The sequence below is a fragment of the Betta splendens genome, chromosome 4 (genome assembly GCF_900634795.4).
Source record: "Betta splendens chromosome 4, fBetSpl5.4, whole genome shotgun sequence".
NCBI classification, from domain to species: domain Eukaryota; kingdom Metazoa; phylum Chordata; class Actinopteri; order Anabantiformes; family Osphronemidae; genus Betta; species Betta splendens.
This window is the reverse complement of record NC_040884.2, coordinates 5,190,277-5,215,371: the sequence shown is the minus strand read 5'-3', so window position 1 is coordinate 5,215,371 and position 25,095 is coordinate 5,190,277. Positions and strand designations below refer to the sequence as shown.

Below are 25,095 nucleotides of genomic sequence, written 5' to 3'. Positions count from 1 at the left end.
ATCCCGTCTCTTTGTGAACAGTCTAATTGGCAGCGCTCCTCTCGCTTCCATCTGAACGCACAAATGAATCAGAGGATAATCTTTTGAGCCTTTAATCCGCAGTGCAATCTCCCAAATAAAACCAAATGAGCTGTTGAATTTAATTATGCCTCGTCAGTCCCTGCCACCTGTTGGTCTATTCTTACTGCACAAGTGTTTCGTTTCAGACACCAGCATATGTGCTTTCTTTTGTCTCCCTCTAAAGGTCCTTTGTGAGCATGTTCTCATACGTCATCATACGTTCACCCTGTGGACAAATATGTTGTTACAGACACTGTCATTATTTCAGCTGGACATTAGTGGACATTGGGTCATTCAGAAGCAGAACCTCTCCTGACTTTCTAGTCAAGCTTGATAATTATATGACTGATCACAGGAATTAAACAGTGTTCATACTCTGATGACAACGGTGATGATTGTTGTGCTATTTTCTGTTTGGACATCTTGAGGATGCTCATTTATCTTAAGTGTGTACAGCCCTTTGGCCAACTGCGTTGGTTTTAAAGTGGATTTTGCAGAACCCCCTGTTAGCACATGATCTGCATCACCTCTTCTCCTCCGGGTCTCCACGTTTCTGCCTCTTACTGAGCTCATTTCTTCTGCGTGAACAGGCTGGCTGATTAAAACTGCCAAGACCGAAGATGGGCTCCGACGCTCACAAAGCACAGGCGCAGCTTTGGATCCAAAGGAACAGCTGAAATTCCCCTCGTTGGGCTTCTCATCTCCCCAGGAGGCGAAGTGATATTACTGCCTTTTACTGATTGTCTCCATGCCAAGTGTTTCTCTGTGGACTCACCTGAGTGCAGAGGAAGACGATCGAGACAAAGTCCTGGAGAGAAAGCTACAGCAGAAGCCCAGACAAGTCGAAGATTAACATTTCACACCTGCTTTAAATTGGCAGATCACTGTAATACATAAAAAAGATAGACATATACTCTCTATGGATTGAAAAACAATAAATATTTATTACATATATTTAAACTAAAGTCCAATACAGTTTTGTAAATCTTGACATTATTGCACAGTGTTGCTTAATGTTTTAAATGTTACACAAACTGGAGAAAAATCCTCTGAAAACACACTACCACACATTTTCACTGGGACTCAAAACTGCTGAAGCGTTTTGCATGTTGTCATTAAGTGTCATTCATTCATTCGCTCCTCATCCTCTCGGGTGCATCACAGTAACTGCAGGGTCTGAAGCAGAGCGCAGATTCTGCTCATGCTGTAATGTGTCTGCAAAGCTGTGCAGTGTGATAACGAGCAGGAGAGCGCACCAAACCTTGCGGCCACCAGGGGGCACACTCACTCCACCTTCTACCCTCAGATACTCATGGAACATGAATTGTCTCCAGGTCTAATTAAGGCTTCATATTTCCTCTTATTATACTGCTGTTGTAGATACATGTGGGTGTAGATTTCCTCTTAGAGTCTGTGGTTATCTGAGTGTTTAGCAGACTCTGCTTTTATTGCAAACTTGACACAAGTGCACTAATGAGCATTTTTCCTCTACTTAGACTATGACATGATGGGAAAATACCACAGACATGACATGACGCGGACTAACAACACTTACAACCATAAACTATGTAGAAACCCTGACTGCTAAAATACGTCAGGCCACTTAACAGTCTGGGATCTTAAAGGTTGTTGTTCTTGTTCCCATGTAATAAAGAAAACTACAGTAATACTGTAAACTTCAGCAGCAATCACAGTCACATGTAGTTACTTAATATGGTCGACAGATGTTGATCAGTTTAGCTTGTTGTTGTTTTATTGCTGTGTTTTTTTTTCTAGTTTTCATGTCTCACACTAAATTAGCAAAATATCAAATTAACAGATGTCTCCCATCACTGGATGAGTTAATAAATTATAAAAATTAGAGTGGTTTTGATTTATTTCTTAAGTATTTTGTATCTATATTATTGACAGCTGCACTGAGGAAAACAAGTGTGTTTGATAAACTACACAAGCTGTGTAGACCATCATCCTCCACATCTGTACATGCAGGACGAATCCTACGGTAAATCACTTGCGTTACACATAAACATCAATATGTTTCCTCAGATAATTCCTTTTTATATAACACCAGCAACCACTTGAAAGCAATAGTAAAAAAACGTACATAAGTTTCCTTTCATCATCTGCATCCAACTACCGTTTTAACAGTTAAAGGACTTCTCTGTCTGTGACACTAATCTGACAGGTTACAATGTTTTGCCGGGAAGAGTGTGAGGTCACATGTCTGTCTGGCGCAGGCGTGTGTTGATGTTCTGCCAGCTGTTTGTGAGGAACCGTGATGTCTGGACGATGGTCTGGATCCTCCCTGCAGCCTGTGAGATCACCACACCTTTAATTAGACTGGCGTAGGTGGAAGTCGCCCAGTCGGTCCGGGCTCTTTAAAAGGAGCCGGAGACAAACTTCAGCACGAGTCAGACAGAGAAGTGCCGACAAAGTGAGTTACTTTTCATTTTCTTCCATGACTCTCCAGGTTTTCAGGTACGAACACTGAAATCCCATTCATTCATTCATTCAGTTTTTCCAGTTGCAGGTTTTCATGAGGATGTCCTCCACTGTGTTTTATGCTGTTACTGTGCTGGCTTCTGTCCTGACATTTACTGCTGCTCAAAGTGAGTAGTCTGTGATATTTTATCCCTATCTCCTTATTGTCAATATATTCTACTTTCAACTTTTAGATTAATTTATTGTAAAATTACAAGACATTTTTATGTGATTATGTTTCCCTTCACTGCATTGACAGCGAGCTGTAAGGGACGCTGCGGTACCGAGTACTACAGGGGTTTTATGTGCCAGTGTGATTACGGCTGCCTGTCTTATGGAGAGTGCTGCCATGACTATGAATCCAAATGCACCACAAGTGAGTTTTCTCTGAAATACTACAACAAACACATGAACACCTTTCTGTTCATTTTCCCATACTTCATCCATCAAAAGAGCGGCTTTCACACATAATCGACACTGTCCAGTCTCACTGTGCAGGTCCGTTGGGTTGAAGTGTGTTGTTTGTGTGCAACAGGAAACTCGTGTAAAGGCCGTTGCGGAGAAATCTTCAAGCGAGGCCGTCGGTGCAGCTGTGACTCCGACTGCTTGAAGTACAACCAGTGCTGCTCAGATTACAAGAGTCACTGTGACGCTGAAGGTGGGCTCCCGGGTCCAATTAAGACTAATTGTCTAAGTAATTAGCACAAGAGGAATGAGTGGAGCAGTAGCAAAGACTAGTTCAAGAGTCAATGCACACGATGACAGAACTGAAGGCTGCTTTGTTTGTGATTATTCCCACAGAACCAGCCCTGAATAAAGGCATAGACCAACCTTTCAGTGAAGGTAAGACTGCAGGTGACTGCGCTCCTCAAGAGCCTCTCACTCTATTAAACTTGATCAATGGCTTGTGAATCTGCCGCTCTGCTTTACGTTAGTGGCCAATTCCCACTAACACAAAGCTCACCGGCCAAAGGAAACACAAAGAAGGAATTCAGTCATGGGTGAGAGGGAAGGTCAGAGAGGAAACCACAGAACGAATCCAAGAAGGCGGGACGCTTTCAATGAGGTTTTAAACTTGGAAAGGTTTGATAGAAGATAATGTGTGTCTGTGACATTTTACATCTGAAATGTCAAAGTCTAGTCAATGTCAACACCCAAGAAAGAAAATGTAGGAAAAACAAAAACAGACACAGCATTGATTTTTTCAGAGATTTTTTACGTTTGTGTGTGTGTTTCTGCAGATGATCCAATGGTCAGTGCATCATATCCTCCAGATGATCCTATTAAAGGTGAGCAATGGAATGAAAACTTAAAATTTAATTTAAAAATTAAAACTAACGCCACTTCCTTCGGTGAATTCAACGTCTCCGTGCTCCCCTTTAGATCAGGGCGACCCGATCCTCCCCAGCGGCTACGGTTTCACAGCCGACCCCAGTGAAGAGGCCGGACCCACCGTGGCGGTCACCACGGAAACAGTCACGCTCCTCTCACCCACAGAGACGGCAACGCAGGCTGATGACGGCACCTCCACACTTTACATGTCCAGTGGAGAAGGCGCCACCGAGAGCACAGGTGTGTGACAGGTGGTAAATGGAAGCCTACTCCCACTGTTAAGTACTGCGAAGGGTTAAAGGTGAAAATCTTCTCCTCCAGATGTGGGTGATTTTCTCCCCTCAGCCGACTCCACGGCGACCACAGCGCCTCGTGCCTCCATGCAGCCTTCTGTGGCTTCATCCAGCGCCACGAAGTCGGACAGCTCAGGACAAGCGCCTGAAGGCGACACTATTCCAGAGACAAACCCAACGGAGGCCTCTTCTCCGGAGCCAGAAGTTACAACCACATCCTTCAGCGCAGCCTCCTACTCGTCTGTAGAACCTACACAGGACCCCAGCGTTCCCCAGAGCACCCAGGCCTCACCTGCAGCACACCTGACACCCAGTCCAGACCCAACCACTTCACAGCCTGAGCCAGGCGATGCTGAGACTCCAAGCGTTGCTACAACACGCTCCGATCCAGCCGGACCCGGGACCTCGACCGAGCCCGATACCTCGACGACTCAGGCTCCGAGTACCTTTGCTCCTGTGGAGCCGGACAGTCAAAGCATTACACCAGAAACCCCTCCCACTGATCCAGTGGAGGTCACCTCAACAGCGTCCAAACCCGACCCGACTGAAACCTCTTCAGTACCCGGGGAGCCCAGCACCTACGAACCAGCACCGATTGAACCTGCTGAGGTAAAAGCCACCACTAAACCTGGTACTAAACCTCTGGACGATGCACAAACTACGAACAGTCAAGATCCAGCAGGTGAGTTATGAGCTCATTACTACATAGACCTCGACCAGGCACATTTTAGTTCATGTATCTTAAATTCTTTTCAGGATTTTCTGCTGAAATTTAATCTATTTCAGCAATATTGGTGGCGGTGGCCCCGTCTTCTGGCCCAGTTTTATTACTGGTCGGAGTCTGGTTTATGAGCTGAGCTGTTTTTTATTGTGTTCCTGTGTGAAGCATCCTTCAAAGCGCAGCTACATTAAATTAAGTGCCAGAGGTGGGAGTTTTCACACACTGTAAATAAAACAAAGAAAGAAGTGCCAGCTTCTGGGTCCAACGCCTGACGGCCCGTGGCCCGGCCCACCACTGCCTGTCCGTGGTGTAAATAACAACAGATGAGTGAGTGTGTTACTTTTTCAGATGACCGCAACGACACAGACCTGTGTAGTGGACGCCCTGTCGGCGCAGTTACTACACTGAGGAACGGCACAACGGTAGTTTTCAGAGGTTAGCGCTAATCAATTGAAACACACAAAGCACTTACACAATTTTATTATAAACAAAAGGCATTGCATACTTTTACTGAAGCATGTAAGGGATTGAAAAGAGGAACATCTTCTAATCGTGGACTAATTTGTACTTACAGGACACTACTTCTGGCTTCTGGACAGTAACAGGAATCCAGGTCCAGCGCGAGGCATCACAGAAGTGTGGGGCGTCCCGTCCCCTGTGGATACGGTGTTCACTCGCTGCAACTGTCAGGGCAAAACCTACATTTTCAAGGTATTTGTGCTCTCTCAGGTGCACTGACTCAATCACAGTTATGGTTGGCCACTGCTTTCCCATGATGCACTGCTACAGTTCAGCTGCTTGCGGTTGACTCTTGGTGCTAATGTGCCGTTGACAGGGACCACAGTACTGGAGGTTTGAGAACGGTGTTCTGGACCCCGGTTTCCCTAGAGTCATTGAAACCGGCTTTGATGGGCTGCGGGGCCACATCACAGCTGCCCTGTCTGTGCCTCAGCACCGCAGCAGGAGAGAGTCCGTGTACTTCTTTAAGAGAGGTGATAACTTCTGCCTTCATTAGACTTTAGGACTTGTTTTACACGGTTCAATCTGTTGTTGAATCCAATCACGAATGAATTATGTTTCCAGGGGGAACGGTCCAGAGATATTCATATCAGTTTGGCACCAGACCAACATGTGGCAAAAAGGTTCAGTACGCCATTTATACAGTCCGCAACCGTGTGGCTCGACAAGCAGGTGATCCATGGAAAAATATATATATTAATCATGAAGAGAGTTAGGATTTTCACTTGTTACTGTTTATCAGTGTCAGTTCTAGAGGCTCCCATCAACATCCAGAAAACCTGGAGAGGCTTCCCCTCCACAATCACAGCTGCTGTGTCGGTCCCCAACAACAGAGAACCAGACGGATACAAATACTACGTCTTCTCAAGATGTAAGTACAGTTTTTATTTACTTTATGACTTCGTTTGATTCTCTAGAATAAAACGACTGAATTAAAAGTAAGCTTAATTTACATATTTGAACTAAAATCAAGGGGCATTTAAATGGCATTTGTGGTCTATTAAATAAACATGGCTTCTTTAAGTCAGTCACACACTGTCTGAAATGCTTAACAAGGACTGTGTGTGAGTGGCAGATGTAAAAGCCATTAGGGGTGGGGTCCATTCATCTACAGCTTAAACTCTGTACAACCACAGTAAACAACACCATTACTACTGGGACAGTTACAGCACAGACTAAATGTTACTGTCTGAACTATTTCACTCAGTTTGTAGTAGGCTGCTCACATCAGGAGCTGCTTACTGTGAAGTCATGAAACACTACAGCTCTTTATGGGATTACTTTTGGCAGCACCTGAATTTAAAGACCACTTGGCTCTTGTTCAGCCAAATCCTTGTCCTCTAAAATGGAAACTGACAAGCAAAAAAAATCTACACCCTTGATTTAATAGCTTTAAATGAACTCTAATAAGTATTCTGTTTCATTTTCAGCCAAATCCTACAGCGTGAAGATGGACGGCCAACATCCTGCCATTGCTGCTTCCAATGCCAACACGTCACCTCAGAGCAAGGAATTCTTCACTTGCCCAAAGAAAGCCTGACTTAATTAGTGAACATTTTTAAAAGAATATTATTTTTATACTTTAAACTTTATTACAATCTTCATAAGACACGATTGATCATGGAAAAAATAAGAAATTAAACAAGTTAAAAAAACAGGAGGCCTCAGAGCAACAGAACATTATCAGAACTGCAAGTGTAAACTAACAGTGATTTTCAATGAAGTTGTCCAGTTCTCTGATTAGTGCTTCATCTGAAGAATCGCCTCCCGTGAAAACCCCGGGAAGAAAACGCTTGACCTGTTGGGTTATAATAAGAGAAAACACATGTTAAGTTTCGACTGAGGCAATGAAATGTGTCACCTGAATGTTACAATAAACATATGTAACAACATAAGCCAGTATGAATGTTTGACTATATTAATGCTACTATCAGTATGTAACATGTTCAGACATGACCTCTCTTCATGCGTCCACCGCGGCTCTCAGGCCAGCGCTGCAGCTGTCTGCTGGGTCCGGGTCTGGAGGGTTTAGGCGGAGCGCTGCTTGTATCTGCGACAACATACAATGTTGATCAGAACTGAGCAACTGACAAACAGCAGGAAGGTGCACAGTGGTGAGGCTGCACCACACTGTACCACCTGCAGAGCTGGAGGAGGGCTCCTGGCTGGTCGAGGGCAGGCTCGCCTTGTCGGACAGCTGGCTCGAGTCCTCTACTTCTCCCTGAGAGAGCGCCGGGTCTGCAGACACTTCAGCACCGGGCCTAGAGAAGACAATGTTCAAAAACTTGTAGCCATGTAGAACTAAAACAAGAATGAGTACAGCTGCGATGATTGAGCCTGGTGCCCGAGTCACCATCCTGCCGATCAACCTGACATCACAATTGACTCATTGTTTATTGGATTATTAAAAAACAACTACATTTAGATTCTAATCAAAATATGATAAACATTGATGTAGTCAATGACATTTTTTCTGAATTTAAGTCATTTTGAAGCTTTGAGCACATAAGATTGGCAAACAGGAAAGGGGCGTGAGTCTAACCTATCAGTGTCTGGCTCCAGGAAGACGTCGTCTCGGTCTTCTGTACTGACTGTGCCTGGCACAAGCAGGCCTGGTGTGGACGTGCTCACTGTGGGAACTGACTGGGAGGAATGCTCCACTGTGTCAGACTGAGCCACTTCCGAGAAGACGGTTACTGGAAGAGAAAGCCACAGTAAGAATATCGTTTATTTTTTTTAGCACCTAATCAAGTCTGAACATTCCCATCCAGTTTAAGGAGTCCTTCCAGAAACTGTGGAAACTTGATGTCTACACAACACAGCATTATTCTATGACTGAGGCAGATACCTGGTGCTGCAACTTGTAATGGTGTGGTGGGAACACTGCGTCCCCCAGACTCCTCTTCGGGAGTTGCTAAAAACAGGGGGCTTTCATACATCCCAAGACCTGAAAACAGAAAACCATAAGCCTTTAAATGCCACACGGGTTTCACATCTGTTCAGTGGCATAACGACACATGTTTTTGTACATTACCTCCTTGTGATGCAAGTTGTCCTAGGTCAGAGTGTGAGGAGGAGCTGGTTGGCGGCATGTCGTCTGAAGGACCAAACCTGAAGCGGGGCACACCAGCCACCTGGGGAGAGCTTGACAATACAGATGTAAAATTAGGTTATTTCCGTAGTAACCACATTAAAATAAGTTACTTAAAAGATATCGAACAAATAAGGTCATGTGCGAGACGTACTGGATGGCCTGGTCAAAACCATCCGAGCGGTGTGGCAGCGTGGGAGTGCTGGGAACCATCCTGTCGTCATCATCAAAGTAGTACTGCTGCTGCTGCTGCTGCGAGATGACAAATGGAAGTGTTAAAAATCAAACATAAATACATAAAACATAAATAAAATCTGGCTTACAATACGAATACTAGTATTTCTTTGATTTGTGTTTTAATCAAAGCTCAGACTGCAGTTGTCACTTACAGCACTGCTCACTACTCCAGGAGTGAGCTGAGGGACCCTGCCCACTGACTGGCGACGGACGGGGATACGCTGAAAGAACATGAATTATAAAATATTTATTATTGCTTGTAATCAGACCCAGGTAACATTAAAATAGAATATGGCTGTAATAAATAAATTAATAAATAAATACTTTACAGGATGTCTTAAAACATTAATAAATATTACCCATACCTGAACCTGAGCAGGTGGTCCAAGCTCTGAGGTGGGGGCAGGGTGGATATTCAGTCTAGGGGGCAACTGATGTGTTGGTCTCCTTGGCGACTGTGGCATGCGTGTACCAGAGCTCGTAATAGGCTGTTCTGTAGAGAAAGCCTCCATGGAGCTGCCCTCAACTACAACAATCACAATTACATATTACACAATCTGAAACTTATGTGTTCCCGATGACATGTACGTTGTGACAGGGTGTCCTGGCTCTTACAGCTGGGTGTCTGGGAATCTGCGGGTCTCTGAGTGGAATCAGACGCCCCCAAACTCTCCTCAGTCTCTGTGCCTGGGTCCGTTACATCAGCTCCCTGAGAAAGTGAAGAACAAACACTTTTTGAATGAATGACGTTTGAGTTTAGCTGAACTGAATGAGGAACTTAAGAGGCTTACTCCCACACGGCACCGATGCCAGGATACACTGGCTGAACCCCACACACAACCCCCCGACACTCAACAATAATGGCATTCATGGTGGAAAAATCATCAGACAAACCTCAAAAGACCTCAAGCACTTCTTTGAAGCATAGTACTGTATAGTGTCGAGGATAGGTGGCTAGTTGTGTAATTCTGGCTTCAAACAACTGTCACATACATAGATTAGGTGACAGACAGTTAAAAGGCCCTGTGCAGACACTGTCTCATCCTACTCAAGATGTGCAACCGAGACTGAAGTAAAAAGGTAAACAACTGAAGCAAACAACTTCCACAGAGACAGAAGGTTATGACACAGGGGTAAAATGAGTGTGGAAAAACTGAGTGCGAGAGCTGGAAAGTGAATTTGTGCCGGTAAGCGTGGGAAGGGTTAACGTGGTGCACTGGATGTGGAAGCTTGTGTGGGTGAGGGCGTATAACAGTTCAAGGCTGTGAGGACATCATGAATCACTACTAATCAAACCTCTGCGTCGTCTCCTTCATAAGCTTCGTTGCCGTCTCCGCTCCCCTCATTGCTGTCCTCGCCCTCCTCCCCCATCTCGCCTTCATCCTCATCATCATCTTCCTCCTCCTCCTCCTCTTCGTCATCCTCTTCATCTTCCTCCTCGTCGTAGTCCTACATTGAGCGGTAGACAAACAGTTTGTGACAAAAAGTCTCAACATGTCTTTGGATGAATGATATATTGATTTTTAAGACCTACCTGCTCGACGTCTTCCTCCCCGTTCTCCTCTTCCTGGTCTTCGTCACTCTCTGTGTCTGTTACTATGACAATCACCTCCTGTGACAGCTGGTCAGGGATGTCTGTCTGTGTCACTTCTTGGTCTGTTGTCATTGGCTGGGAGGCTGTGCTCTCTTCTTCTTCCCCCAGGTTTGGAAACTCCTCCATCTGCAGGGTGAGCAACAGACATTGGGTACAAATCTAATGTGGGTATATACATTTTTTAAACAATGACTAAGATTGAATATCTGCTAAGATTAAAAACATTAGTCTTATATGTACATTAATATATTATGGCAGTGATTAAACTTTGAGAGGTGAAATCTGAAGAAAAGAGCTTTTGTTTTTCCACTTATGGAGCAATTGGAATTGGAATATACTGTCATTTCCATGGCCAACCTGGCTTGCCTCAGCACTGTCTTGACTGTCTGTGGGCACCACACCCTCAGCCTCAGCACTGTCCTCAGGCAGCATCTCCTCCTGAGGGAAACACATACACACACACACACTTTAAAAAATAAAGGAAGAAGGAAAAAAACATATTAGAAAGCCCAGATGTTCCAACAGTTCTGTTTTCCTCACCTCTGGATCCACTCTCTGGATGATGCGCAGTTTCTTGGATATTGGAGCCCTGGAGGCGTCCTCCTGAGCAGGCTCAGCCTCTGTGACAATGGTGGCACTTTCCTCCTCATCTCGAGGCCTCTTAGACATTGAAGAGGTTCCTGGTGTTGCTGAAACTATAAAAATGCCACAAATTAATAAAGAGTAACGCTGAAAATGTGTCTTTGTAATTTGCTGTGATGCAACATTCATAATTTTCTCCATGATACATTCAATATTTTATTTATATTATGACACCGAATGGTTATTTCTAGCGTTGGATCAACATGCAAGCATCTAGCAAACTAATTCCTCACCGGTGCCAAACACAGAGGAAGCAGAGGACGTTGAAGGCCGCTCCACCTGTGAGCTAGGTGTTGGCTCGATGACCACTGGCGGTGGCTCCTGATTGGCTGGCTCTGTATGGGTCAGGTTCTGCTGCTGCGTTGGCTGGACAAATGCTGTGGCCTGGGTCTGCGTCTGCTGGACAGTCAGCATGGGGCCAGCTAAAGTGGTCTGGACGTTGGGGCTGGCGGAGCGCACGGAGCCGCTGGCACTGCCGAACACAGCCACATGCTCCACTGGTGGTCCTTCAGCGGGCTGCATGGCTGTGGATGATTAGACAAATACAGATAACAGATTCAGCTGATGTCGGCTGTACAATTATGAACATACAGGTTTATTTGTCGAAGCTTTTTATTAGACGTACGTTCCTGGGTCTCCATCTGAGTGGTGGGCATGACTGTAGCAGTGGGAGTCGGGGTCGGCACAGTGGCTGGAGTGATCATGGGCCTGATGCTTGCCCTGGGGGTGGGTTTGTTCCCAGGTATGACTGGCTGCTTGCTGGCTGTAGCGACTACAGGCGTTGGTTTAATGTTGGCAGTTGGAGGCTCTGAGGCGCTGGCACTAACACAAACAAGGACAGGATACTAAGAACAAGCACTTCAGAATGGTTCACGTTACATGGCCACAGTTCACAGTAATTAGTTTCAGTAGTTGCGTGTCTTACCTTCCCCTGTCTGCAGCTGGAGTTGGCTTCAGGCTGATCTGTCTCTGTTCCGTGGTCCTCTGCTGCTCCTGTGTCTAAAATAAGGACAAGTCAAATAATCAAACTCGTATAATGCGGTTGGAAATGCTAAAATCATTTCAACTAAATGTATTATTTCTAAATAGTACATTTACTTGTTCCTGGCTAGAGAAACCTCTGAAGCACACACTCACCTTGCTCGGACCGGCCTCCGCTGGCTCGTCCCGCTGCTCTTGCCTCTCCTGCTGCCCTCGCAGATCTCTCAGTTCTCTCTCTTGCCGACTCAGACGGCCTTCGTATTGGGACTTGAGAGCGCTTACACGCACCTCCAGCTCCTCACGCTGCTGCTTCAGCTCCTCATTGTCATTTTGAAGCTTGTCTCGAGTGGCTGGACATGAGTTTTGTTTAGTGCCATTTGATTCTTAAATCTGAAAAAATGTATGGGGCGTTATAATGGGGAAGTCCTCTTACCCACAAGCTGGTTTATCCTCTGCCTGGCGCCAACGATGACTTTCCTGCACTTCTCCTCTTTGTCACTCATCTGCTTCCTCAGCGTTTCTTCCTGAGAAGCCTTATCCTGCAGCTCCTGCCTCAGTCTTGCCATCTCTGTCTGCAACCGGGATAACTGTTCCTGGGTATTACGCGTCTCAGTTTCACGCTCCGTAGCGACCTGTGGTGGGCACCAGATGGACAAATGTTTAAAAAAAAAAAAAAAAAAAAAAAAAAAAAAAAACTACGTCAGTGCATGACTGAATGAAACACACAAATGAGTTGCAGAAACTTGTGGCAGCGATGTCTAACCTTGTTTGCGTTCTCCAGCTGTCCCTCCAGCTCTTTGCTCCTGGCTTCAGCCTGGCTCAGAGAATCTCGGAGGCTCTGGAGTTCTTGGGTGGAAGCCTGCCGAGCCTCCTCTTCTTGAGAGGGACCCGCTGCAGCCTCAGCTACCAACTGAAGAAAACGCAGTATAGCTTCAACCAACACAGCAAAAGCTGAGTCCAAAAAGACCTTTTTACAACAGCTCAACTCTCACATTGTCATGTTGCACCTTGAGCTCATCATACTGAGTCTTGTAGCGGCGCCCGATCCTCCTGACTTGGACAATCGTTTGTGTTTTTTCCTGGAGTTCCTGATTCTTGGTTTCCACTTCCTCTTTCAGCGTGTTCCTCTCCTCGGTTACACTATTAACACTATCACGCAGGTTCTGTATCTGGCTTTGTAGGGTTGTTGTTAGGTTATTGGTCCTACAGTGACATAGGGAGATAGAGAATGTAAACACTAAAGATAGTGCTTTGACAGCAATTTCAACACTTTCATCATTTATCATCTTACCTTGCCAAATCGGCTCTATGTCTGGTATTTTCCTCTGTGAGCTGCTGGATGCGTTTTAGATTGGCCTCCTTCTCAGAATGTAGACGTTTGTACTCTTCTGGATCAGAGTCCCTCTGCTGACTCACCAAATGCTAGAAAAATGTGATGATGAGTATTAGATTTTAATACTGGTACATAATTATGTGAATGATGGCAGACGTCATTCTTCCTTTCATACAGACATTACCAGTTCAGCTTCTCCTCTTTTCACTGACCTGTGTGCGGGCCTTCCAGCGCCTGATCTCCTCGTCCAGTATCCTCTTCTCTGCTTGCAGCATGGCACTTTTTTCACACAGCTCAGAATTAGCCTGCTGCAGTGGCATGTTTTCTGACTCTAGCTTTTGCACCTGAGGAACAAAAAAACACGAGTTTGATCAGAGTGGATGTGAAAGACGACAGAGTAGTTATTAAACATTACTGCTGAATAAATTATACCTTAGCTTGTGACTGCTGCAATTCTTGCTCCATCTTGTCTTTCTCCTCTCTCAGCATCTTATTGGTCTCCATGAGGATACTCATCGTTTCAGTCTTTTTCATCAGCTCATCGTGCTGAGCCAAGGTCTGAGCTGTGACCTAGGTCATAAAAAGCACCATACCGGTAGTCTTAGTTTTGACTTAGCATAAAATGTTCTTGCTCTTTCCTTGTATAGGAATGTGCTTAGTAAATAGACAACAATGATAAACATGATGGCAAACAGATGGACAGTTAATGTTTGTGTTTAGAAACCTGCAGCACTAAATGTAGTATGACGAAATGTAAAAACACACCTGCATCCTCTCCCTGGCGGCAGTCAAGCTGTCCTGCAACTCCTTCAGCTCTCGTTCCAAGTGCTCCACCCTCAGACGGTAACGCAAACTCTCTCCTTGGGCAACTTCGAAACGAGATTCTGCAAGCTCTTTCTCCCGACGCACAAATCTGTTAAGTCAAGAAAAATGACACCAAAGTATTTTATTTCCAGTTTCCTGGGATACATTTTATCTGTAGGACAGCTCCCTGGTGTAATTTGAAGTAATTACCGGAGTATTTCAAGCACTTGTTCTTGAGATTTGCCCTCTTCAGTCAGAGATATGTTCATAGTACTCTCACTGGCAGCACGCTGCAAATTCCCAGCCATTGTGCTGCTCATGGTCTCCATTTGCTCATGTAGGAGGACATTCTGCCTCTGTAGCTCCTCGTAGCTACTTTCTATCTTGGACATTTCCTCCTATGAAAATGGAAATAAAAAAGTCAAAAATGTTAAATGGTCAAGAGGGGTAAACGTGGTCATCACCACTGCCCAACCTTTAGGATCTTTTCCTGCTCCTGCCAGGAGATTCTGGCTTCCAGCAGCTCCGCACTGATCCTCTGGCTTCTTTCTTCCAGCTGGTGCCTGAGCTCAACAGCCTGCTTGGCCTCAGCCTTAGCCTCCTGCATGGCAGCCACATCTGCTGCATGCAGCAGCATCTCCCGCTCATACTTATCTTGTGCTTCTGCAGCCAGCTTAGCCTTGAAAATCAAAAGCGAGACGTGTATATTTTATACGCACACACGCACGCGCAAAAAAAGATAAAATGATCTTGGGTTCCACAAGGGTCTTATTCAAATCAATAACATCAACATAATGCCCAGAAACTGCACATTTAGTGTTACATGTGGACTTCTATGGTTGATCTGTTGTCTAGTCTGTTTCTACATGTTTGGGAACAGTTGTTACCTGTTCCTGAGAGTCTTGTACCGCCTGTTGGAGCTGGGCTTCAACCACTGCCACTCGCTCCAGCGCCATCTGGTGTTCTTCCTGGCTACCGTTTAGACTTCTTCTGAGATTGTTCATCTATCACCAACAGAAAAACAAAGTCATTGTCGGCAAAGTGACTACAACAATAAAAAGGGTATAAAAGGTGATACATGCATGCAATATACCTGCTCCTCCAGAGAATCCACTGCTCTTCTGTGCTGCTCCTCTTGGGCTTGTTTGTCTTTCTGTACTTCTTGAAGTTTCTCCTCCAGTTTGCGCTGCTGTTCATTGCTCTCCCTCACCCGAGTTTCAATGGATGAGCGTGCCTGCTCTGTAACCTGGTCATTAAACATTTTTTTGTTTTTATAAAAACATGAATACAAAAAAGTATTACTCTTTAGATGCATTGTCGTTGTTACACCAAACCTTGACAGATAAATGTAATGTGTGCCTCCTCCTGTTATTTCAAATGCTTATTGCACAGCAGGGCACAGGGCGACAGTTTGGTTTGCACCTGTTTCTCTTTATCCAGGGACTCCTCCAGGCTCTGAGCCATGGCTCTGTATTGCTCCATGCTGGAGGTGACTGTCCTAAGGCTCTCTGCCAGCTCTTCTGCCCGACTTTCAGCCACCCGCAGACGGCTCTGTAGGTCTTCATCTTGATCTGAACAACGTATCCCTGAATTTAGGAAAAAAAAAATTGCAAGTGATGAAATGAGATGTTTGAATAGGAAGACCTAATAGAAGGTGAGCCTGGACTGTTGACTAATGCAAGCACTATTACAAGAGTCTATGCTTAAAACAGACTGAGGTTGTCTTTCTTAGACATTTATTTGGCCTCTTTTACTGAACCCTCTCATAAACAGCAATAAACATAGCATGCTAGCATCTATTTAAAAAGTAGGTGTTTTGTCTTATTAGCTTCTTTAAAATGTAAACAAGCAATTAATTGGTCATTTGTATGAAGAATAAATTAAAAAAAACATCTTCACAAGAAACAATAAAGCTCAACTTCCAAGGAGGTTAACAAAGGAATGTCCTCCTAAATTTAAGCTGATGGGATCTTTTGAGGACCACGGCCAACATTTTGCCTTGAGCTCTAGGCGTGTAGAGATTCTTGTTTGTACCAACCTCTGGCGAGTGTGGATGGGGAACTCAGGATGTGACGTGCTTCACTGTTGCCTTGCTGCAATCGGAGGGTGTTTAGCTCCAACTCGGCAGAATTTAGCAGCTCTTTGGTCCTCTGGTGTAAAGTCACTTGTGTTTCCAGCTGCCTCTTTGCCTCCATCAACTGAATCTATTATTGATGTGTAACATAATTATAAACTAATTAATACTAATATTAAATTATAAAACCCTATGCATTTTTATAGATGTTTGGCTCAAAAGCATGTCTACAGTTAAGTAGAATGAAGTGGTGCTTTAAGGTCAAAACTGAAAGAGAGCATGAAAATAAAAAGTACTAAATAACCTCCAGTCAAAGCTATGCTTACTTCTTGATTCCTGCTGAGCAGGTGACGCTGCTCAACCTCATTTTCAAGCTTCTTCTGCAGCTGGGAGATCTCCCTTTCTTGCTTCTCTACCTGGCTGGTGAGATGCTGACGCGAATCGGTCACAGAGCGCTCAAGAGTGGCCTAGAAAAAACAGTTCTTTGGTTATGACTGTTGTTGACATCACCAATGGGGAAAAAACAAAAAGGGACATCTAATTCTTCAATCACCTGTATAGCTTGGAGGTTAGACAGCAACAGGGTCTGGCTCTGTTGTTGGCTCTGGAGAGTCTCTTTCTCTTGGGTCAGTCTAGACTCCACCAGCTTCAACATATCCCTCTCCTTGCGTAAGCTGCCAGCCTGGCCCTGGGAAGTAAGAACACGCAGGTTTAATCACAATTCTGTTGCAGCTATTGTTTTTCTGACACTGACAACACTTCACCTCAGCCATAGTAAGTTTCTCTTTGGCAGCTTTCAGATCCTCCTTCAATGAGTGGACAGTCTGCTCGTGCTTCTGTGTGGCTGCAGCCATCTTCTGTTCCTTCTCTCTTAGAGAGGCAATCTCTTTCCTGTACCCCTCAACGTTGTCCTGCAGCATCTCATACCTGACATGAAGGCATTACAAATGTGATGAATGCAATAATACCCCATCCAATTATAACTGTTTAGTTTATTTAGAACTGTTTATGTCTTGTAGATTTTTTTTAAACTTGCCTTTTTGAGGCAAACTCAAGCTGGGTGGATATTCTAGCATTCTGGGAGCGCAGATCAGAGATTTGCTCCTGAAGCTTTTCAGTCTGCTCAGTCAATGCCCTTTCACACTCTGTGCGTTCCCTCTTATAGCTGGAGAACACGTCCTGCAACTGTAGATGCAACCAATCAAGTAAAGTCTGTACTTGTCATCTACAAAGATACGAGTTTAAAAGCGGCCATACAAATGGAGGACTCACTTGCCGCAAAGCTGCTTTGGCCTCCACTGCTTCAGCAGACTCGGTTGTCATGGAAACAAGTGCAGTGGGTGTTCCTGCAGTAGGAGTGGCTGCAGGTGAGCGTCGGGGGGTGGAGGTTAGGGAGAACTCCTCAGTAGGTGTCCCTTAAATAAAAACAGAGGTTGACGAGCAGTCGGAGACTGGAATGAACTGAACATGTTTTAACGGCTTAATTTCAAGCTGCTAAATTGACACTACCATGATGTCTGTTCAGTGTAATTTACAAACTGTTTATTTTCTGTGTCACCTTGCTGGGGGAAGCTAACTCCAGTTGTCTGTGCCAGCAGAACACGGTACATGTCTCTCTGCCTCACAATGGACTCAGTCATCTTTAACTGTTGGCTGCGCTGCTCCTTTAGAAGCTCCAGTTCAGCGTGTGCCTTCTCCAGACTCTGCTCCAGTTCACCACGCCTGCAACAGATCAGCTATATTAGCAATCTGACAAATCCTTTAAATTCCACACACAAGAGCTTAAAGAGTCCCAACGGAACTGTTTTACTTTACTATTTTTTACTTTATTATTATTATATTTATATTTCATTCATTATTCTTTCAGTAATCTGAAAAAACAAAAACAAAAGCATGTTTAAATACTTGTTGCCAGAGGATTCAACCTCCTCCTTCTCTTGGGCATCGCTGAGGTCCCTGAGGGCCACGAGAAGACGCTGGTTCTGCTTCTGAAGCTCTTCCACACTCCGGAACGTCACCAAATGTTGGCTGATCACCTCCGACGTGCTACTAACATCAGCTGAGCTCACATCTTCCTCATGAAGCACATGGTTTCCACGAGCCTCTTCCAGCTCTATCAGCAGGACACGTACCTGTGTGAAAATTAGGAAATGTCACATTACTAGGTTTGGTTTTTGAAAAAGGTAAAGATGGAAGAAGAGAGCCAACACACTTGCTGAGACAGGTCGGTCAACTGCAGTTCAAACCTCTGGTTTTCCCTTTCCAAGACTGAGGAGTGTTTGCTGGCCTCATCAGCCTCCCTTTGCAGACGGTGCACCTCCTAAAGCCAACACACACAAAAGACACACTGTTCACTTCAAAGGTTTCTATGAAAAGTACATATATTTTAATCAGTGATATACCTTGACTGCCTGCTCCAGCTTGGTAGAAAGACTGGATACAGACATCTGCATACGCTCATGCTCATCCCTTTGCCTTTTCAGGATGGGGGCTTTTGCTTCCACTTCCTGCACTATATCATCCAGGTATTTGTTAATCCGCTTGTTCTCCAAGCGTTCCAGCTGCAATTGCTCCTGGCTCTCCACAAAAGCTGTATACAACTGAAAAATCCAAGATTGAAATATCACATTCATCATAAGGCAGTTTTTTTCCTACCATTTTCCTATACCATTATTGATTCCCGCACCACCCACCCCCCCAAAGCCATGATCCTAGGGGAAACATTTTATGATAGAGGCAACTTTACATTAAGCTGCACATACCTCAGTCAGCTTCATGTCCGGTTTAATCTTGGATACTGCAACTGCTGTTGGAGACATTGTCGTCATTTGCTCTTCTGTTAGTATTGATGTTATTCCAACAGGGCCTGAATAAAGAAAGTAATATAGTGTGTATCTAGTGTGTACTACTAATTTAAATTTTAAAAAAAGAAATATTTTGATTATTTTAATAAAACCTCTACTAAAATGTGAGTTTACTTTAAAATGTCCACAGTACGCCAGTATTGCAGCACAACAGACAACTAACCTCTAAGTTTAGAACTAGACAGCAGCTCATTAGCATTGTCTAGCTCTTTCTCAAGACACTGGATCTTTTCCTTTAATTTGGCAACGGTTGTCTCAGTGGCACCATTTGTTTCCTGTAAGTTCTCTTCAAGTGCCTTGTTGGCTGTGGTGGGAAATCAGAATTAGAGAAAGCAAACTGACATCTCAAACCACAGATAAACACTTAAACATAATGGTAGTTGGAATTAGGTAATGGCCTTGCACCTTCTCCAGCGTCTTTCAGCAGCTTTTGTAACTCCTCCACTGCTCGACTCAGCTCTTCACTTTTAGCCTCAGAATCTGCTGCTGCTCCCTGCAGCAACACAAAAAAAATAGTACACATAAAGCTTTTCTTTTTTTAACCATCTGCCTGATACCTCCAACTCATCAACATATCCAGCGCATGGCATTTGACCAACCAACAAAGTGCTTGTGTTTTCCCACTATGGATTTAAATCCAACTGTGAGAAAAAAGGTAATGTTGTACACAGTAGTGAAAGGTTCAGGTCCGCTTTCACACAGACATACCTTATACAAATTGGACAGTTTAATGTTGGCATTCAACTCGCTTCTGAATTTTTCTTCTATAGTAGTTTGCTGTTCTTTGGCCTAAGAAAGAGCAAAAATCAAGCCATACTTATAACTATAAAACTTTTCATTTTGAGTTTTAATAAAAAAAATGTACCATCACAATAAGTAAAACAGACAAACCTCTTTCAGCTTGCTGATCATGTCCTCATTCTGCCTCTGAAGATTTTCATTTGAAGTTTTCAAAGTAACGACTTGCTCTTGAAGTCGGTTCAACTGGAAAAATTGAGTGTAAAACTGTCAACAGCAAACACAGGCTGAACAGAAAAGTTGCCAAGCTGAAGGAGACACCATTTCTGTTTAGAAGTAAAACAAACTGATGTGCATCATACCAACATGTATACTGGTATCACTAACCACATTGACAATATAAGTGTATATATGAAAAAGAAAAGGTACATGCCTCATCATCTTTATTTTCCAGGTTACATTTCAGTTCGAGGATCTCATTTCCTTTTTGACGTGAAAGAGCCAAGAGTCCCTCACTCTTGGCTTTCAACTCATCATTTAGCCAAGACATTTGGCTTTGAAGCAGCTCCTTCTCTTGTTCCATACGCTTCTCCTTGTACTGAAATGGCAGGTTCACAAATGAAGTAAAAATGAAGGCAAGATCTGTCAAAAGACATTTTCACTACAAAAACCATTTAATGTTACATTCATGAACAAGATTGTAGCTTACTTTAATGTTAATTTCAGCAGCTTCAAGCTCATCTAACTTCATCTGCAGGGTCATCTTAGAGGTGTTGACCTCCACCAACTTGTCATTGAGTTGTCTCACATCATCTGGAAGAGCAAAACAAATTATTTATGTTCTTAGTGACAGTAATACAAACGAGGGGAAACTTAGGTTTAACTCTCATGTACCATTCAAATGCTCCACTTCAAGGGATCTCCTATCCAGTGTTTGGACAAGTTCGCGCTTTTCTGCATCCAGTTCCTCTTTGGCTTTGGAGAGCACAGCCTACAACACAGGCATTAATTTAATAGAAGGAAATCTCCAGAAATGTTCCTTGACAAATATAACCAGAATATTGGCAACATTAATATTATCTTCCTCACATTACACTAGAAAACACAAATAAGAACTGCAACATGGGCAGAACAGGTTTATTGTCAACATGGCTGGTGGTGTTACTTACCTGCTCTGATGACAGCCTTTCATGGGTAGTTTCATATTCCTTGTTTTTCTCATGTACACTTTTAAGTTCCTCCTCTGAAAACCGACACAAAGCACCATGAAGCAGCTTGACACAACCCAGGAGGGCAAGATCACGGTAGATATAAAATACTTGGCAATGTAGTAATGTAGTTCATGCTTACCAAGCTTGGCAAACTCTTCTTTGAGTTTAAGATGCTCCTGAGTCTTGGACAAAAAATCCTCCTGGCACTGATTAAGTTGTTTCACCTTTTCAAAAAAATGTTGTTCTGAAAGAAAAAGGCCAAATAAAACACTCCAAAACAAATAGAACAAAATCCATCTGCCACATACACCTTTCAGATAACCTCACCTGGATGGATCGGATCCTCATAGACATATAACCTAATACTTTGGTACAATTCGTATGAGTAATGCCAGCGTTCAAAGTCATCTCATGTCCAATTATTCCTGTCCTACGCAATAACTAGTACCTCAGTCAGTCAATTTATCAGAGGCCCCTCACATAACATTTTAAAACAAGCAGGACTCTAATAACGTTCTCGCTTAAGTCACTTAGCTTTCACATAGCTTTGGTTATATGACGCTCGGCTTAATGTGTGTTGTACTTAACAAACCCAAGTTACTTCTGAACATAATTACTTTGCGTGTAATTGAATTGAATTTGCGTGACTGTTTTATAACACGATGAAACCAAACAACCTTTGTGTTGGCGCTAAGCTAGCCAACGTTAGCATTACTTAGCATAATAATTGTCAATGACAATAGTGTGCAACATGATATGGGTTAATTAAAATCTTCAAGTCTGTGCATAAACAACAACCAACAACGTGAAGTTAACTTGTTTGTACGTTTATGGGTAAGTATGTTTAGGTTGACTCGACTTTGCGACACGCTTCACTCTGTTTAGCAAAACCAAACACAGATACTTCTAGCTAGCAAAACAACTCACCGCTGTCAACTCGAAACTGTTCCTGTTGTGCTTTTAAAGAATCGATCTCATACTGCTGATCCGAAACGAGCTTTTCCAGCCTGTCTTGAAAGGTTTTGGACAATTTTGAAAGCTCAGAAGCTTCGAACTCCTGCAGCAACAGTGCCGCCATTTTTCCCTTACGAAGATGCGCCTCATGCGCAGATCAGGAATCTGTTAATGCCACCAATGCATCATGGGAAATGTATTTTATCTAGAGTTCAGCGGGTGTAGCTGTTCAACTACGTTCCAACCAGCGATATTATTGTCGCTTTGACACTACTTCTACCAATCAGGTTATTTATGTTATTGGAGATAAAGAGGATTCGAATTTTTTTAAGTAAATTTTTTTAAGTAAATTTTGAAGGTTTATTTAAAACTTAAACTTGCTATCTACTCTTTGAATACAATAATAGCCAGCAGATGACGCCAACACACAGGTCTTCTAAAAAGCTGCAGTTAGTGCGTGTACTCCCTCTTACAGTACACATCAGGCGTGTGCGTGACAGTATGTGTGTACTACTAATTTAAAGCAGGATAGAAATCTGAAAAGGCGTGTATTGTGAAAAATCTTAGGTTGAGCTGTTTTGGGAAGTCCAAAGATGACCACATTAAAATAAAACATTAATAACACAATAGCAGGTGATGTATTTATATGGAAAATGCGTTAATACTACGTGTTAGGTCACTGTAAACTGGGGAATCCCTAGAAGATATTTGGAATTAAATTTATGTCTCTCTATTTATTTTTTTAAAATTATATTTTCCATGATAAGCTGATCTGCACATCTGTTATTCCTACACAGTTTACTGACATAGGCTATTGGCATAGGAAAAACTTTACAATATTTAGAATATGTTAAAAATATAAGCACAACAGAGATCTTTAATCCCTATTACTATCTGGTCGTATAACGTCTTAGATTAGATTCTTCTTACTAATTTCTCACCTTGTACCAAACATGCTTTTAGCTTTGTGCTTTCTTGAAATGGGAATGCCTCATTCTTTGAATTGCTTCAATCTCAGCTTCAGATCAAGCTTTAATTGCTTTCACTATTTCAACTGCAGTCAATTGCAAACCTCCCGGTGACTTGGTAGGTATTTGGTCCCTGTCTGGACCAGTTATTGCAAATACCACAGTGGTTTATTGGTTCATCACTAAGTTCAGACTTCTGGGAGACAAAAGACCGAGGGCATAAACACGAGAAGTGTTAAGGCGAAGGGTTGCTTCAGGCAACAGAACTATCTCCTTACACTTTGCTGTCACGCTTGGATATTAAGGTGTACAGTAACTCCTAGTAGCTTTGCAGACTGACTCAGCCAGCTGGTTGTTGTCTGTACTTGTCATGGGTGTTAAACCCAAAAGCATAATGACCTACACCCTCCAATCTCAAGTTTCTGAGATTGTTGAGGTGTTATTTGTCTTGACAAGTGGTTTCCTATTTTTACCTGTAATGCGGAACTCTGTAAATATCTCACTGTGTCTGTCTATTTATTCAAACAATTACCAAAGGCAGCTTAGTGTGTGAGTCAAACCCAGGACCAACCTAATGGTGGGGTGTGTGTCTGCTGCACCTTCTCACTTACTCATATTTTGGAGTCTAATCGCTTGCGTCCTCCCTTCCTCTTCATGATAAAACAGTTGTTTTGTTTTTAAATATATAGACATTTGTAATAATCAGGAGCAAGTGAGTCAAGCAATGACATTTACATAATTACCTCATAAATAAAACAGGAGGGACTTGGATGTAAACAAGACATAAATAGGTTTTCAGCTATGATGGCATCAAGTGACCACAGTTCTCTCCCCCACATCCGCTCATCCATATTTGGTCCCAGGAACCAACTGCATCTGAAAACAGATTTCTTCTGTCATGTCATGACATCAGCTTTGCAAAATTGTTTTTTTTGTGTGGGTGAAATAGAGCATGGCAGCGTGGGTTTCCAAGAGTCAGAACGCAAACAGCACAACAGTTATCCAATTAGCAAAGCAGCATAAACAAAAGGGGGAATCAAAACGTCACGAACGGGGGCCGGCATCAGGTGGGTAAACACTGAGATAAACATTTGTTTGAGGGGACCGATGAGTCAGATCGAGTTCTGGGGCCACTTCCAAGAAACAAGTCCCTCAAATCTTGACATGCAAAAGCTGTGCATAAAAAATTGTAAACCTGCTTCTTAGTAAATGAAATGAATAAAAATTGAGGCTCAATCATATGATTTTCTGATTAGATGCTCTGTGAAAGTATTTCACAGCCCTGAGTCATACTCCCATTCCCTTTGTGGGACACTGGTGGCATGCCAGTTTGATAATGGGATGTTTTAGGACCATCTGGCTGCTACTCTCGCACGCTTGCTTCCGTCGAGGTCAGCGGCAAACATGTTTGGGCGCCACTAAAAAGACAGAAAACCTCTAGCTACAGAGAGTGGGAGTTTTCTAAAGTCGCTGATGAATCTTTCACACGCTACTGTGTGCGAATGAGGTGGTGCCTGCTGGAGGCAGCTGGAAGCCAGCTGTGGTGCAGTAGAATCACACGTGTACATGTAGATCACCACAGAAATATGCCTAGCATGTCACACTTCACGAGCTCTCAAATGACTGTACTTTGAAGCCAATTAGAAGTCGAGAGGCTCTTTGCAGCAATACTGAATGTGAGACTGAGAACCGAAATGAAAGTAGAAAACCCCGACGCCAAGGAATGTGCTTGTGCAAAGTAATACTGTAAAACAACCATGATATTATTATTTAGTGTGAGTGTCAGATTAACCTTTTGTAAAAAAAGCACCATGTCAACCTGCTTTAACCCTAATCCTGTAAGAGGATTTCCCTCCGTACCTCGGCATAGGTCTCAGGTCATGTCAGGCTCTGAGGAATCACCTGTATTATCAAATAGAGTCTGTGGTTTAGGATGAGACTGGAGATTCTACAAATAAAAATACACATGACAACATCAAGCCTTGTGCTGTGGTTTGGGCCTGCCTGCAGCACCACGGTCAAGGGGAAGTCAAGAGATTAACAGACTAGATTACTTAACATATGATCGCAGGAGGCGATAGGCCTTGCTCTGGTCTGTGTGATGCATGTTTTGCTGTTTCAAATCAATAATTAAATCTTAAGGTAATATCATAATAATAATAATATAGTCAAGCACAGCAGCTGGTTAAGTCAGCAGG

The 25,095-nt window shown here is 43.4% G+C and overlaps 2 protein-coding genes across 8 annotated transcripts; one reads left to right on the top strand and one right to left on the bottom strand.

Annotated features, from left to right (window-relative positions):
* Nucleotides 1–2,365: 2,365 nt before the first annotated feature.
* prg4b (proteoglycan 4b) lies at nt 2,366–7,301 on the top strand. 3 transcript variants are annotated; one of them, XM_029147621.3, is made up of 14 exons: nt 2,366–2,494; nt 2,576–2,669; nt 2,801–2,917; nt 3,077–3,199; nt 3,343–3,384; nt 3,783–3,830; nt 3,925–4,113; nt 4,195–4,848; nt 5,236–5,322; nt 5,462–5,598; nt 5,723–5,879; nt 5,971–6,078; nt 6,149–6,277; nt 6,837–7,301. In XM_029147621.3, exons 2-14 carry the CDS (start codon nt 2,597–2,599, stop codon nt 6,944–6,946), a joined length of 1,974 nt encoding a protein of 657 aa, XP_029003454.1. In that variant the 5' UTR covers nt 2,366–2,494; nt 2,576–2,596; the 3' UTR covers nt 6,947–7,301. The 3 variants fall into 3 exon arrangements, with proteins under 3 accessions (XP_029003454.1, XP_029003456.1, XP_029003453.1); XM_029147623.3 differs by having other exon boundaries at nt 2,374–2,494; nt 2,585–2,669; nt 4,219–4,848; XM_029147620.3 differs by having other exon boundaries at nt 2,375–2,494; nt 2,585–2,669.
* On the bottom strand, nt 6,976–22,091 carry tprb (translocated promoter region b, nuclear basket protein). 5 transcript variants are annotated; one of them, XM_029147615.2, is made up of 51 exons: nt 21,903–22,091; nt 21,115–21,219; nt 20,934–21,007; nt 20,659–20,755; nt 20,474–20,577; nt 20,198–20,362; nt 19,918–20,010; nt 19,735–19,815; nt 19,432–19,519; nt 19,190–19,330; nt 18,925–19,028; nt 18,565–18,762; nt 18,375–18,482; nt 18,068–18,294; nt 17,721–17,884; nt 17,435–17,577; nt 17,199–17,347; nt 16,927–17,089; nt 16,716–16,850; nt 16,489–16,629; nt 16,127–16,292; nt 15,511–15,674; nt 15,182–15,334; nt 14,976–15,092; nt 14,564–14,767; nt 14,299–14,486; nt 14,050–14,197; nt 13,717–13,854; nt 13,497–13,628; nt 13,243–13,373; nt 12,944–13,154; nt 12,715–12,861; nt 12,385–12,583; nt 12,108–12,301; nt 11,896–11,969; nt 11,596–11,792; nt 11,204–11,494; nt 10,869–11,023; nt 10,686–10,766; nt 10,269–10,454; nt 10,031–10,183; nt 9,350–9,443; nt 9,100–9,260; nt 8,887–8,955; nt 8,652–8,749; nt 8,441–8,550; nt 8,255–8,353; nt 7,949–8,102; nt 7,546–7,667; nt 7,364–7,456; nt 6,976–7,204 (listed from the first exon to the last, which is right to left on the bottom strand). In XM_029147615.2, the coding sequence occupies exons 1-51, from the start codon at nt 22,051–22,053 to the stop codon at nt 7,155–7,157; spliced, it is 7,110 nt and encodes a 2,369-aa protein (XP_029003448.1). In that variant the 5' UTR covers nt 22,054–22,091; the 3' UTR covers nt 6,976–7,154. The 5 variants fall into 5 exon arrangements, with proteins under 5 accessions (XP_029003448.1, XP_029003449.1, XP_029003450.1 ...); XM_029147616.2 differs by having other exon boundaries at nt 8,652–8,746; XM_029147617.2 differs by having other exon boundaries at nt 8,652–8,743.
* Nucleotides 22,092–25,095: the final 3,004 nt, after the last annotated feature.

Bases quoted from the DNA above. Each gene is read 5' to 3' on its own strand.
- prg4b (XM_029147621.3), top strand. From the start codon at position 2,597: ATGAGGATGTCCTCCACTGTGTTTTATGCTGTTACTGTGCTGGCTTCT. The intron at 2,918-3,076 runs GTGAGTTTTCTC...TGTGTGCAACAG, and splicing joins TGAATCCAAATGCACCACAA to GAAACTCGTGTAAAGGCCGT. The intron at 5,599-5,722 runs GTATTTGTGCTC...TGCCGTTGACAG, and splicing joins GCAAAACCTACATTTTCAAG to GGACCACAGTACTGGAGGTT.
- tprb (XM_029147615.2), bottom strand. From the start codon at position 22,053: ATGGCGGCACTGTTGCTGCAGGAGTTCGAAGCTTCTGAGCTTTCAAAA. The intron at 21,008-21,114 runs GTAAGCATGAAC...GTCGGTTTTCAG, and splicing joins AGAAGAGTTTGCCAAGCTTG to AGGAGGAACTTAAAAGTGTA. The intron at 20,363-20,473 runs GTAAGCTACAAT...CTGCCATTTCAG, and splicing joins CTGCTGAAATTAACATTAAA to TACAAGGAGAAGCGTATGGA.